The sequence below is a fragment of the Merops nubicus genome, unplaced genomic scaffold (genome assembly GCF_000691845.1).
Source record: "Merops nubicus isolate BGI_N331 unplaced genomic scaffold, ASM69184v1 scaffold30249, whole genome shotgun sequence".
In the NCBI taxonomy this organism is placed as follows: Eukaryota; Metazoa; Chordata; class Aves; order Coraciiformes; family Meropidae; genus Merops; species Merops nubicus.
In genome coordinates this window covers 50,187-63,068 of record NW_008630832.1, presented here as the reverse complement: position 1 = coordinate 63,068, position 12,882 = coordinate 50,187, and the positions used below count along the sequence as shown (strand labels likewise).

The following is a 12,882-nucleotide window of genomic DNA, read 5'->3' as shown; positions in this document are numbered from 1 at the left end:
CTCTGGGGAGTGCACTCCACAGACAGACACTCCTGACTCCCTGCCAGTGGTCCCAGCTTTTATCCCCAAGCAGACCCCTGACCTTTGTCAACTCAATGCAGGACCCCTGGGGCTCATTTCCCTTCTGGCTCTCCCTGCAGGGCCGGCTGCACCCTGGGGGGAAGCTCTAAGGCAAACTCACCACCTCTTTATGAAGGGCTGTGGGAATCACACACATGTCAACCTTAATTTGGGGGCTCGGGGTTCAAACCCCAGCATTTCAACTGTGTAATGATTGATTTCTTAAGACGCAGTCATAAGGTCGCATACTGCCACCCTGATCTTCTCATACAGCTGCTAAGAAAACATTTCAGAGGAGTATCTCAGTTTTTGGTGAAGGATGTCACATAGGTTTAGAACCTAAAGAGTTACTTAGAGCCATATTTATATCTGGATAGCAAGATCATTGTGCACAAGACGGAGGTTTTGCCCAAGTCTTGTAATGTATGACATGGAAATTCATACTGCACTTCAATTTCCCAGTTGTTAGAAGGGACAAGAAAGCTTCTCCTTTGTAAAGCTCTTGAGATCCCCTGATAAAATCAGGGTTATATGTCATGGGCTTAAATGAAGTTAGGCCCCCAAGATTGTGAATTCCATTGCAAATAGAGTTTGAATAGATTATTTTTTTTAATGAGGCACTTTTTTTTTTTAATATACTTTGTGTTCCTTTTATTATATAGCTCAGTGGGAACTGAAAAATACCTGTGGAGTGCTATTTAGAAACTGTCGGATCAGAGTCAATTATATTGATGCAAAATAACATCCTTCAGAGACAACTTCAGGTCATTCAGCAGCATTTATGGTTATTTTTCAGAGGCATCATTTAAGAAAGCTGTATCCTGTCATTCTCTGCAGGATCCAAAGATTGACTTACATTGGGTATTACAAATTTTGAGAGTAAAGTGGGTGTTCTTTCATAATAGGTAGCTGCTTTGCAATTAATTTCAGTAATGTTTTAAAGTGCCTCTTAAATGATTCACTGCCTGTTGTGACTGAATTCCTTGAAAAGCCTTGTGAAAGAGGTTACAGATCACTTAAAATAAGTCAACAGTGTCACTCTTGGAAGATGTTTTTTCAAGGGCTTCACAGGAAATTGGTATCACAAAACTGGAGTTGGGAAATAGCCTTAACTGAAAGCTTAGACAACTAGCCAGTAAACAGAGCTGATCTGAAGGTTGCTATTTGTGAAACACAGAGATGGAAATCGGTACACATGTGTGTTTTGAAATTATTCCTGTGTTTATAATAGTTACTCCTGTTTCACAACTGAAACAGGCACTGTTAGCAAAGCATCCGCATTTTTTCAGTCGTTTAACGTAATGACCCAGATTTAGTCCATTGCAGAAAAAAAGTAAAATCAGCTGTTAAATATGAGTACAAAGTTAGTGAAAAAATCTAGGGTGGGCCTTGTTTTTACAACTCATTATAATAGATTATTCACAAAGAAAACTGAACATGGTGTGCATTCACTGAACTTACTGAGTGGCCAGGTGGTTCCAGGAGCACTCTGTGGAGCAGTACTCATGGAAATCTTACTGTCCACCTCGGTGTATAATGGAATTTTTGTATCTGCTTTGTCTTTGGCAGCCAAAATAGCTGCCATGGGTACTGAATATGCATAGGAGGTATGTAGGACTGAGCACAACTAGATATAGATCATCTGACCTGAACCCAGAGATAATGCATTAAGGCAGTAAGGTTATTTAGTATGATTTAGAGCATCTAGAGTAATATAGAATGAGGCCAGTAGCACTCTGCTTATCCCAGTTTACCAATTATAACAGTATTTGTTATTCTTTACTTTAGGAATGACTATACCAGAAGAAGATGCTGATGTGGGACAAGGTAGTAAATACTGCCTCGTGGCAATAGGAAGGCTTCAGGTAATGCCAGTCTTACTGGATACAAACTACTGAAAGCGTAATCGGTGTCGTGGTTTAGTTGTAAAGGATTTGCACAAGGTTCTGGTACTGGACTGTAACTTCTGTCATGCCTATGAAATAAAAAGCACCTTGATGTCTGTGTGCAGCCAGTGAATTATAGAACCATAGAATTATTTGAGTTGAAAGGCACCTTGAAGATCATCCAGTTCCCACTCCCCTGCCATGGGCAGTACTTGTTTAGAACATGTCAACAGAGCAAAATCAATTGTGATTTTGGTGCATATGTCTATTTGACACAGCAACAGTGGTGAAGGTAACCCTGGTGCATGAGTGTGTACCTCCTAATCCCTAGGGTGCATAGGGCTGGGATATTCTAGGCTGTGAGAAATGTGGGAGTACAGGTGCTGCACACAGTAGTTTAGAGAGGCTCCCAAAGCCAGTTATATGCTGCCTGCTGTTATTCCATTTGTTCTCTCTCTCTGGCTAATCAACTGCTTGAGAAACTGCAATTACAGGAGTTACTCTGAACATGGTTAAGATAAGGCAGTCAAAAATCAGTTCACAAATAATAGCTTTATTCTCAGTGTGTATTGTAGTGTGCATTCAGATGTGATGTCAGCTGAGAGAACTGTAAGAATAAAATTTTACTTGCTTTTTGTCCAGACAGTTGCAGCTGATGTTTTACATTTTATTCTTTCTCCGTTGCTGGTGAGAGTTCTGAGCAGGAGCTAAGTGCAGTTGCAGTGAGTCTCCATCATCATCACAGCAGAGAGGCTGATTTTTTTTTTATATTTTCAGTCTGGGAATTCTGCCATGGGTGAACAGGTTTCACCTGTGATCTCCTCTACTGGCCTGCACCTGTTGCCATCTGCTAGGATGGCATCGCTCCTTCTGACAAGGTAGAATGACCATTTCAGTAGAGCACAGGTACCAAACCCATCTAATTTAAGGTGAACAGCTTGCACATGACTGGAAGTGTTGGTACTTCTGCAGAGTGTCTCTCTGTTACGATGGCAGGGCTACCAAAATGTTGCATGATGGGCTTTAGGTTGATCATGCCTTTAATAATTAAGAGTAATATATTCGACCAATGGAGAGAAGGAAGTTCTAGAGATTCGTATGTTACAGCTGCCAAAGAAAGGTGATTTCCAAGAAAATCACGTTAGTAACTTGTAGTGTCAAAACATGTTAGGTTAGAAGAGCCAGCAGGGTATGTGAGGGAGAGCAAGAGGAGGCTCTGTGGATGGGTTTAAGCACAAAGGAGTCACACAAATTAAAAACTGTTCTGTCACAGCAAATTGAGATCTTGCATGCAGTTAACTGGCTGCTCTGCTTCAAGACAGAAAAAAAAAAAAGTGATTTTGCTCCTTTTGCATGGGGACATGGTACACTGAGAAAGCTCTGGAAGTTGTAAGAAAAACAGCGGTCTCATTTGTAGCCCCTGCAGGAGTGAATGGTTGAAAAGCAGCCTGATTGCACAGGTTTCAGGCAGATAGCTAGGAATGCATCATTCTTTCTCTCTGATGTGTAGCATTTATAGGAGAACTGTGTTTTTTCATTATGAGCAGCCATTTGCTGGCCTAGTATCACCTATCTCAACTCTGGAGAACTTTGTTCAGGTTCTCTGAGTGTTTCAGGTGAAGTTCATCTCACCTGAAAGTTCAGTGTTTAATCTGAGCTGGTCCTATTGGATACGTGTATAGAAAATGAGTTGTATGAGTGGACTGAATTGTCCTCTCCAAGTCTTCCATTCTTGGTTGACAAAGGTAGGAACCAAGATGCGTAACTTCAGTGTGGTGCCACAGAATGAGATGAAGCCAGCTGTACTTATTTCTAACTATATCCCTCCTTCTTGAGAACTTCCTGTGTATTTTTTTTCCTGCTGTGCTATTAAGCTTATGTGGGTGCCACGGATTGACATTCTTGCCCTGAAAACTGACTAAAGGCTGTTCTGTGTCATTTGTTTGTGCTTCTGTTTCATTTATGACTTCCATCAGTAGTTAGCCCTCTGTCAACAGAATTTCTTCTTCAGCTACATAATCAAATTTGACTTAAGGTGGACTAAATGTTGTGGACTTCATTGGTCACAGGTAACCAGCTCTCCGGTGTGCATGGACATGAATGGCATGTCGGTCCCAACCGAGTTCCTGTCTAGGCACAACTCTGATGGGGTCATCACCTTCGTCGACCCGAGGTGCATCAGTGTCATTGGCTACCAGCCCCAGGTCAGTGAGTCACTGTAAATGTTCAGTCTGGTTAAAGCTCATGAAGAAGATTCTATTTGTGCATTAAAAAGCAGCAAACCATGAAGTCTTTGGAGCTGATAATTTGTATCTCGTGCACTAAATGCTGTTCGTTTTTCTTTGCTGTCCACGCCTCTGTAAAAATTTGCAGTTTAGCCCTTTGTTATGTGGGGTATCCTTTTAAACCTTTTAGATACAGTTAGAATTCTAACAGCAAGATGCTCTAAACCTTGCACAGCTTTCCAGTGAAGATATTTCTGTGATAGAAAGTTAACAGTGCCTGGGGAGTTCAAGTCCTGTGGATCTTGACTTCTGCCAATCTATTGAACAATAAGCAAACATCATTTATGGCATCTATTTTCCTTAAGGCGTACATCTGCTCCTCTGAAAAGGAGACTGGTCCCAGAACTGAGTAGAATAGTAAATGAACTCCTGGCTACCACAGCTCTCCCTCAGATGACTCTCAACAGTTGCAATAGAGAGGCAAAAATAATTTCTTACTCATTTGTTTGTCCCACATTTTATTTTAGGAAGCTTTATGATAACTGGTTTTCCAAAAATTAGTGCCATAAAATGAGCTGTAGTAGAGGATGTCAGTCTTTTTAAGGCACCATTTCACAGATATTAAAAAATTAATTAAAATCTGTTTGTAAATGCAGATATCTATGCAACAGTACAGATACAATGTGCAACATGATGTCTACAAACTTTGTTTGCATGATTCATCCCCAGTTAACTGAGTAGTCCCATTAAGGGTGCTAGATCTAGTGTCTGCGAGGATTACTTGCAGATCTGCATGTGGATTTGTGTTGTGGTCTGGGTTTTTTACACAGCTTTATGTTTTATTCTAGGATCTTCTGGGGAAAGATATCTTAGAATTCTGCCATCCTGAAGATCAAAGCCATTTGAGGGAGAGTTTCCAACAGGTGCTTTGTCCTGGTCCTTTTTTTCTGACATTTATTTATTATTTTTGTTACTATTTTGTTCAGAGAAGTAGCTTTTATTTTTTATTCCAAGGTATTTTTATGTTATGCAGAAGGCGTAGCAAGATATTAAACAATTTGTTGATCCATTACCACTCAGTTAAGCTGCATAAATGGTAATTTAAACTAACTGCAGCATGTTTGCTGTGTTTTCAAAAGAAAGATCACCTAGTTATACATTTTGGTGTCTTTTTTTTTAAAAAAAATAAGTTATTACTGCACAGTTAGAGCTGTTTTGGAGATGCTCGTGTAGATCTCACTGTGTTAAGTGGTATCCAAAGGTATTTACCTTCCAAGATGGGCTGTTGATTTGAAAGTAGATTCACTCTTCTGTAATGCTGGCTCGTTTATGATCTGAATTCTCTGCTAGAATAGAAGACATGTTTCATACTTAAATGGAGTTGCACCACTTTGCATCAGTAGAGAATTTGGCCCTTTTCCCTATTAGGAGTTGAAATATAGACAGAAGCAACAAAAGAAACATATGGAAAGAGTTAGTGATCTGGATGGATTTTTACAGTGGGCCACTTTTACATCAGCTATATGAAAGGCTTTTATTCTGGGACGTACAGTAGAAGTGCTTTCCCCAAACCTTCTGCTTGTTGCTCACCTTTTTAGCGCCTTCCGTGCTGCACGAGAAAGCACAGTGTAGTGTGCTTAACCCATTACTGAGCTTTAGATGATCTAAGTGGTTCCAGATTTTCTGACAACAGCCTGTAGCTCAACCCAGTTTTGTTAATCCATCTTGCGCTGGATGCCGAGATGTATTTTCAGCTGTGAAACATGGATATGAAGTGACTTCTAAAAGAATTTGTCTAGCCAATTATTTATTCAGGCATGGCATGGAAAAATGGAGCTGGAAAAGCCTCTCCAGGGAGAACAACTAAGTGCTGTTCTGTGTCCATAGAACAGATTGTGAAACTGAGGTTATGGCCTCTACAGAAGTGTTGGAGATAGTGTAGGGTATCAGTACTCTTGAGCTGTGTCTCACCACCCGCTCTTTCAAATGAAGACTACCAACTCCACTGCTGAGCCAGCAGAAAAGGCTGTGTGAGCACTCTGCATTCACTTCATGTCCCTTGAACAGGCTGAGTTCAAACAGCTGTTTTAATTTTTTTTTAATTTAAAGAATGTTTTAAATCCAAGCTGTTGGTTCATAGCCTGTAGGAGTTAAATGCCTGAAGTAGGTCACCACACCTTGGTTGGGGGGGTGGTGTTGCAGCTAAACCTGCCTGATGGGCAGCTCTCACCAAGAGTCAGGTCCTACTCCCACTTCTCTCCTCCCTGACCTCCTCCTCACCCTTCCTGCTGTGCTGATAGTAGCACAGATGGACTTGCTGTGTAGGCTAGCTCAGGGACTAATTGCTTCTGCATGGGACTAGCTTTCAGCTGGTACAGCTCCCTGAACGTGTGCCTGATCGCATCAGTGGCACAAGCAGAGCAGCAAGAACACATATGCTGTTTTTCACTAATACCAAAATGATTGCTTCCACTAATTTGTCCAAGTCGGAATGACAGAGAGCTGCTGGATAGTAAAGTCAGACACGCATCTCTGCAGTGGCTGCCTGGGGCTCACAGGGGCTGGCTAACTAACATTGGAGTTAATGACCTGGTCCTCCCCGTGTTCACTGAGAGAGATCAGGCTGAGGGAAGCTCCTGGTGTATCCCTGAGCTCAGTTGCTGTGGACTCGACTGTCACTACTCACAATTGGGCGTGTGCATACGTGATTTGCTGGATCAGGGACCTACAGGATTTGCTTACAGTCATGCAAAAAAACAGCAGGAAAAAATGCAGTGAAAGTTCTTGCTCAGTCGACCTGTGTCCAGCCTATGAAAATATCAGGCTGTTTCTTCAGTAGGCAATACCTTTTTTTGGGGTATTTTTATTCAGTACAGTAGCAATGTGATAGGAGCTGTTATTTCAGTCCTGCAATAAAAGGCTGAAGTAAACAGTTAAGCTATGCACCACGTGGTTTTTGTTTCCAAAGAATGTAAGAAAGTAAAGGTTAAACATTAGCTTTTGAATTTTTTGTGCTCTTTTGTTTGTGTGCACTGTTTTAACACAGTTCAGGATTTTCCCACCACTGATCTCCATGCTTTATATATTATTACAGAATTAGTGTTTGCTTAATTCAGACTTCAGGACAATAGATCACTGCAGTTTGTTTTATTATTGTTAGTTTGGCCTTAGAAATCTTTTCGTTAAAAGGTAACCTTGATTTCCAAGGTCTTTTTTTTTTTTTTTTTTTTTTTTCTAAAACTCTCTGAAAACTGGACATTTCTAATTTGCTGACAGTATCAGAACCAGGTTGGTGCATAGCAGAGGAGGGAGGAAGGGTTTGCAGGTTTTGGTCAATTGCCAGTATCCATCTCAAATCTTTTACTTCCTTGGCAAGATAAATTCATTCATCAGGGTGGGAAAATCAGGCCAGAATAAGATAGTCTCAAGGCCAAGATCAACAAATAGAGTTTAGTATCAAAGGATCCAGAATATAGCTATCTGATATCCAGTAGGATGCTATTCAAATTGAACATTTTTACACAAACTCTGTGTTTTTTGCCCTGGGTGTGGTAGTAGAAAATTGCTGATAAAAGAATGTCACTCACTGAACTCAAACTGCAAAAGCATTTGGAAAAAAAAAAAAAAAAGCCATTTAGCTCAGTATTATTTTGAACTTTCCTGGGCATTGCTAAAGCTTTTTTTTTGCCTTTTGTTTGCATTCTTTCCATTTAATCCTGTATTCAGTTGATGAATATGAAATGCAGACATTTGGAGAAGAACGGGATTAGAGCATTTTTCCTAATCCAGTTGCTTGTCGATAAAGACAGAGGGTAAATAGCTGGGTTTTCTACTTTTAGAGAATATAGGGTGTAGACAACCAATAAAAAAAACACATTCCAGTGGATAAGGATTAAGAATCCACAACAAGATGTGGCATTTATTTGCAGTGGATCTTCCCATTCTTTCCCTGAGGCACCCCTGAGATAGCTTGGTGGAAAAGCAATAAAAAATAAACACAGCCCAGGTAAGTGCCAGCTGAAGTTTTCTTCTGACTTAAACCAAGACTGTTAGATAAACATATCAAATAGAGTTAGAGTGCCACTGTGCAAGTATTGTTTTGAGCATACTTCTTTAGCTGGCTGCTTCTTACTTTACACTTGATGCCCAACTATTGACTGCAGCAAGACTTTAGCTACCCAAGACAGAATTTGAACTGAATACTGCCAGACATCTGACTCCTTAGTCATAAACAAATAAACTGTCCAAGCAAAGAATTTTTTCATTACTATTGAAATAGACCGTGGCTTATTGGTGTTCTCTCTGTTCAAAGGCTGCCTCACTTTTTCTTGTTTTGAAAGCCAGAAACCAGTGTTTCTTGTTACCATTTTGCCATTGTAGATAGTCATTGGGGGGGTGGGGAGGGAACAGTCTTGTCCTGTATGTTTTCTTAAAAAAGGCACCTTTCTTAATTATTATCCTAAATTTTGATGCTGATGTGTGATTTGGTATATCACATACATGAATTGTATAGCTAGATATCCAAGCTGAAAAGCAGACAGTCAACCTCAAAATGTTTTTTCTTCTTGTTTCAGCTGCAGTGTTTGGTTTATGATTTACACATAAACATTTAAAAGATCTTCAGTTTGGCTTGTGTCCAATCTTTCAATAAGCATCCCAAATGAAAACCTTTGTAAAACTTCCCTGTTGGGATAACAACACAACCTGTTGATTGTCCTGGGTCTATATTCTTACAGACAGGCCAGAAAATGGCATTTTATACAACAAAGCGTGTGGGTTTCATTCTGAAGGAAATAGCTGCAAATGTGAATTGGATTCTGCTTATTCTCTTCAAATTAAGAATCACCGTGCTGTGTCCAGAGCTTTCTGTAATTCAAGTTTACACGACATTGGTTACTGCTCTTTACTATTCATTTGCACAGCAGGTACCAATCTCCTTTTATTAACCTTTCCAAATGGCTTTGCAGGTTGTGAAACTGAAAGGCCAAGTCCTGTCTGTGATGTATCGTTTTCGTACCAAAAACCGGGAGTGGATGCTGATCAGAACCAGCAGCTTCACCTTTCAGAACCCCTATTCTGATGAGATTGAATACATCATCTGCACCAACACTAATGTAAAGTATGTGCCTTCCCAGATGCTTGTGTGTGTGGTTTTGAAAGAATTTAAGCATTGCTTGATTTGCTTAAAAGCATATTCTGATTTTTTGGTAGCCTGTCTCTAGCTGCATTTGTTTCTCTGTAGCAGTACAGTTTGTAACAGGGTTTTCTGCACTGTGAGATCTCACAGCATAGCTGTTTCTCTGTGTGTCGTTATCCTGTGATGCTTCCAGGGCCTGGCTGCTTTGGGGGAGAAAGTCACTTATCTATTATGTCATTTGACAAGCCCATTGATCTCAGTCCAGGCTGGCTTCAACTAGCACAGAGCTTCCAGCAGCAGACCAGCTGTGCTGATAGTGGAGGAAGGTTAGCCTGATTCCTAAGCCAAAGAGAAAATTGCATGTCCATGTTCATTGTGATCATACCATTCCATAGTCCTGAGCATCTTCTTCTTGAGCTGTTTCGGCTCTTTGCCAACTTTCATAGGCCAGAAATTATTTCCTAGTAGGCTTGAATGAGAAAGGTTCCTGAGACACAATTAAGATCTGGTGGAATATCCCCAAGTATGGGAACAGATCCAACCCCTTATCTTAAGAGGGAAGTTAAATCATTCTGCCTTTGAATTAACACGTTCAAAAATATGTTATTAGACCTCTTAGGAGGAGGTCACCCTGGGAGTGTAGTGAATGTTTGTCACTGTGTAACTGAGCAGAGAAGCTTTTGGAGCATCTGGAGTGCTGAAACAGTAACTGCAGAAGCTAATCTGGCCTTGATAAAGCCATTGCTTTATAGTGTGGAGGTTTTTTTATGAAAATTTCTTGTTTCCAATATAAACTTAATCTATTTCTAAAAGAAAATCTGCTTCTGGTCTAAACAAAGTTGGGGTTTTTTTTCTGAGGTTTTTAGTTCAGAGGAAATTACTGGTTTTAAGATCTCAAACCTGTTAGACTGTTTAATGGAAATGCTGAACAAGGGGTCTGCTAGTGGAGATGTGTGCTGGGAGCTCCACTTGCAAAACCAAACCCCTGGAGCTTTGGCATTTGAAGTCAGAAAGCTAGTAAGTGTCTCTGGGTGCTGGGTTATTTTCTGTATACCCAAAAAGTCAGGTTTGAACAACTGAATAGTTAAGGCCATTGAAAACAAGCAAATGTGTCTCTTGCAGTCAGACAGCTAAATATCTCCCTGTCTGCACTGTGCATCAATCTGGATATTTCCAGATAGGACATTTCCGCTGTCCTATGTTGCTTCTTCAAATCATTTGTATATGCAAAAACAGGCCTACAAAATAAAATCGACTTCTGAAATCTATCCCAGACTGGCTTAATTGTGTTTTGTTCCCAAGAGTCCACAGATCAAAAAGTGGGGCTTGTAGACTTGTGTTGACTCTGGGAATGTTTTTTCCGAGCCTCCACTATACTGTTCAGCTTGGCATCGCAGCACTCGCTGTGATGAGTGGGACTGTGCCAGCTTCTGCCTCTTGTTACCCCTCTTGCTACATTTGAGTAACAACCCAGCAATGTTGACCTAATATATAAGTTGCCTGCTGCTACTTTGACAGAGGATGTTCCCTCTTTCCTGTCATGTAGAAAATGTTCTGGTCTTATGGCAAGAAACAACCCATTATATGTCTGTTTTTGAATAGTAGAATGGATACATTATTCAGAATGTTTTCTGGTTTCTCCCCCTGTTCTCTCTCACTTCTCAGACAAATTTCTAAAGAGGACTACCGTAGTGTACTGCTGTTCCTGCCTGTTTCTGGAATATTTTTTTTTTGCACTTTCAGGGTCATGTTTTGTCTTCTGATTTCCTAGATGCCTTGTGGAGTTGTATATCATGGTAGCTGGTTTTTTCCACCCCCTCATTCAAGCTCCTACTGGGGCTAGATGTTTGACACTGACTCCAGTGTATGTGGCCATCTTTACAGGTCTGTGGAACATCAGATGCTCTGGCTCCAGCAAAGTCCTTCACATGGAGACCAAGCAGGGTGCCTTCCACTGCTCAGTTGCAAGCAGTTCTGCACAGAGACAAGTTTTGATTTGACTGTTGCTGTGATAACCTAGCCAGCTCCATAAAATACAGGTTTGAGGCAGGGAAAAATTCGTAATGAAATCATAAAAGACAACGCAGCCAGAAGTTCTAGGTTTAAATCAGCTTAAAGCCACATTTCCACGTGACTCTATCTTTTAATCAAAGAGTGCTCGTTTTGTATTGGTCATTGAGCAGCATTTTGCAAAAAGGCTGTAGAGGGCAGTGGTGGTTCCAGTTGTGGAGAGATTAATTGATTTGTTGTTGTTTTTTTCTTTTTTCCTTTTTTATTTAAAGATACTCCTCTAGACCTTCAAACAGTCAACTTTCCAAACTTGCTTTTGGTGCAGAAGGATAATGAAACATTAGGTTCAAATGTTCACTTAGTTCCTTGCAAAAAAAGAAAAGAAAACTTCTCTCAGTTTCACTTGGGTGTAGTCATCCAAGAGAAACTTCCTGCAGAAATGAAGCATTTGATGTTTAGCATTTGTGCTGGGTTCAGCTGAAGAGTTCCCCTGTTTGACAAAATCTTCCTCTGTAGTTGGGACCGTTTGATTTCCAAAAAGAAATAATTATTGTAATCAGCATTTATTTAACATACACATCGAGCGGCGTTTGAATAAAATAATCTGTCACGGTGATAGATAAAACTACATAAAAATCTGTGTATACACAGAAGTAAGATATTTTTCTGACCTCTGTGGAAATTTTAATGTTTCATTTTTGTGAGCCCCAGAGTCCTGCGTGGGACTGTGTGCATTTAGGAATCTTACAGCTGTCCTGAGTCTCAAGATTTTTGCCTCGGCGTGAGCTGGCCAGGTACCTGCTGGAGGCAGCCTGCCGGATGAATCAGCCCCTGCATGCCTGTGGGAGAGATGCTTTCTGTTTCAGATTCTCATGGCACAAAATACTAAAGAGATCAACTATTCTGATAAAATTCCAGCCTGTGGTAGTGGTACTAAAGACTTGCTTTCTCATGATCCTGGTGCCATCTATGGGCTCTGTGGTCCCTCAAGGCCAGACCCTTACAGGGGTGACTTTGAAACTGTAGGCTAGATTCTAGTCTAGGCTAGAGGGAGATTCTGAGTTTCTGAAAGAGGGTTTTACAACAGCAGCCCCAAGGCTTTTATTGCTCTCTTTTTGTCCAACCCAGACACGGGAAGCACATGTGCCTGTATTACATAAAAGTAGTCTGGTAGGAATACAGTAGTATTATGTTGCTCCCACCATAGAAATTGTTAATTTTAAAGTTCAAATGCTTTTTTGGTTAGTCTGGTGCTTGGAATGGGAACAGGTGACTTCAGTGGTCATAGAGAGGTTAATTCAGCTGAAATCCTCTCCAGTGCCAAAGGAACTTTCACAGAATCTTCCCTTCTCCTCCAAATACATTTACTGGAGTTAATTTGATTTAACTATCAAAACCTTCAGATTTGCTGAACCATTCCTTGTTCAAGCCAAGTGCTTTCCCAGTTTCATACTGGAGCTGTGGGTGAGCCAGGGACTCCTGCAGTACAGGCAGTGCTCTGTGAACCCAGACGATACCTTACTTGCTGTGTTGGGTTTTCTGTAGAGACAGGAAATCTCTTTCA

The 12,882-nt window shown here is 40.7% G+C and overlaps 1 protein-coding gene across 1 annotated transcript in view; it reads left to right on the top strand.

Moving 5' to 3' along the window:
- ARNT2 (aryl-hydrocarbon receptor nuclear translocator 2) overlaps window positions 1–12,882 on the top strand; it is a 72,392-nt gene that overhangs the window by 41,636 nt on the left and 17,874 nt on the right. The window contains exons 8-11 of the mRNA XM_008947418.1: window positions 1,849–1,925; window positions 4,016–4,150; window positions 5,020–5,094; window positions 9,139–9,290. Of these exons, the coding sequence (XP_008945666.1) occupies window positions 1,849–1,925; window positions 4,016–4,150; window positions 5,020–5,094; window positions 9,139–9,290 (439 nt within the window). The remainder of the gene's footprint in view (window positions 1–1,848; window positions 1,926–4,015; window positions 4,151–5,019; window positions 5,095–9,138; window positions 9,291–12,882) is intronic.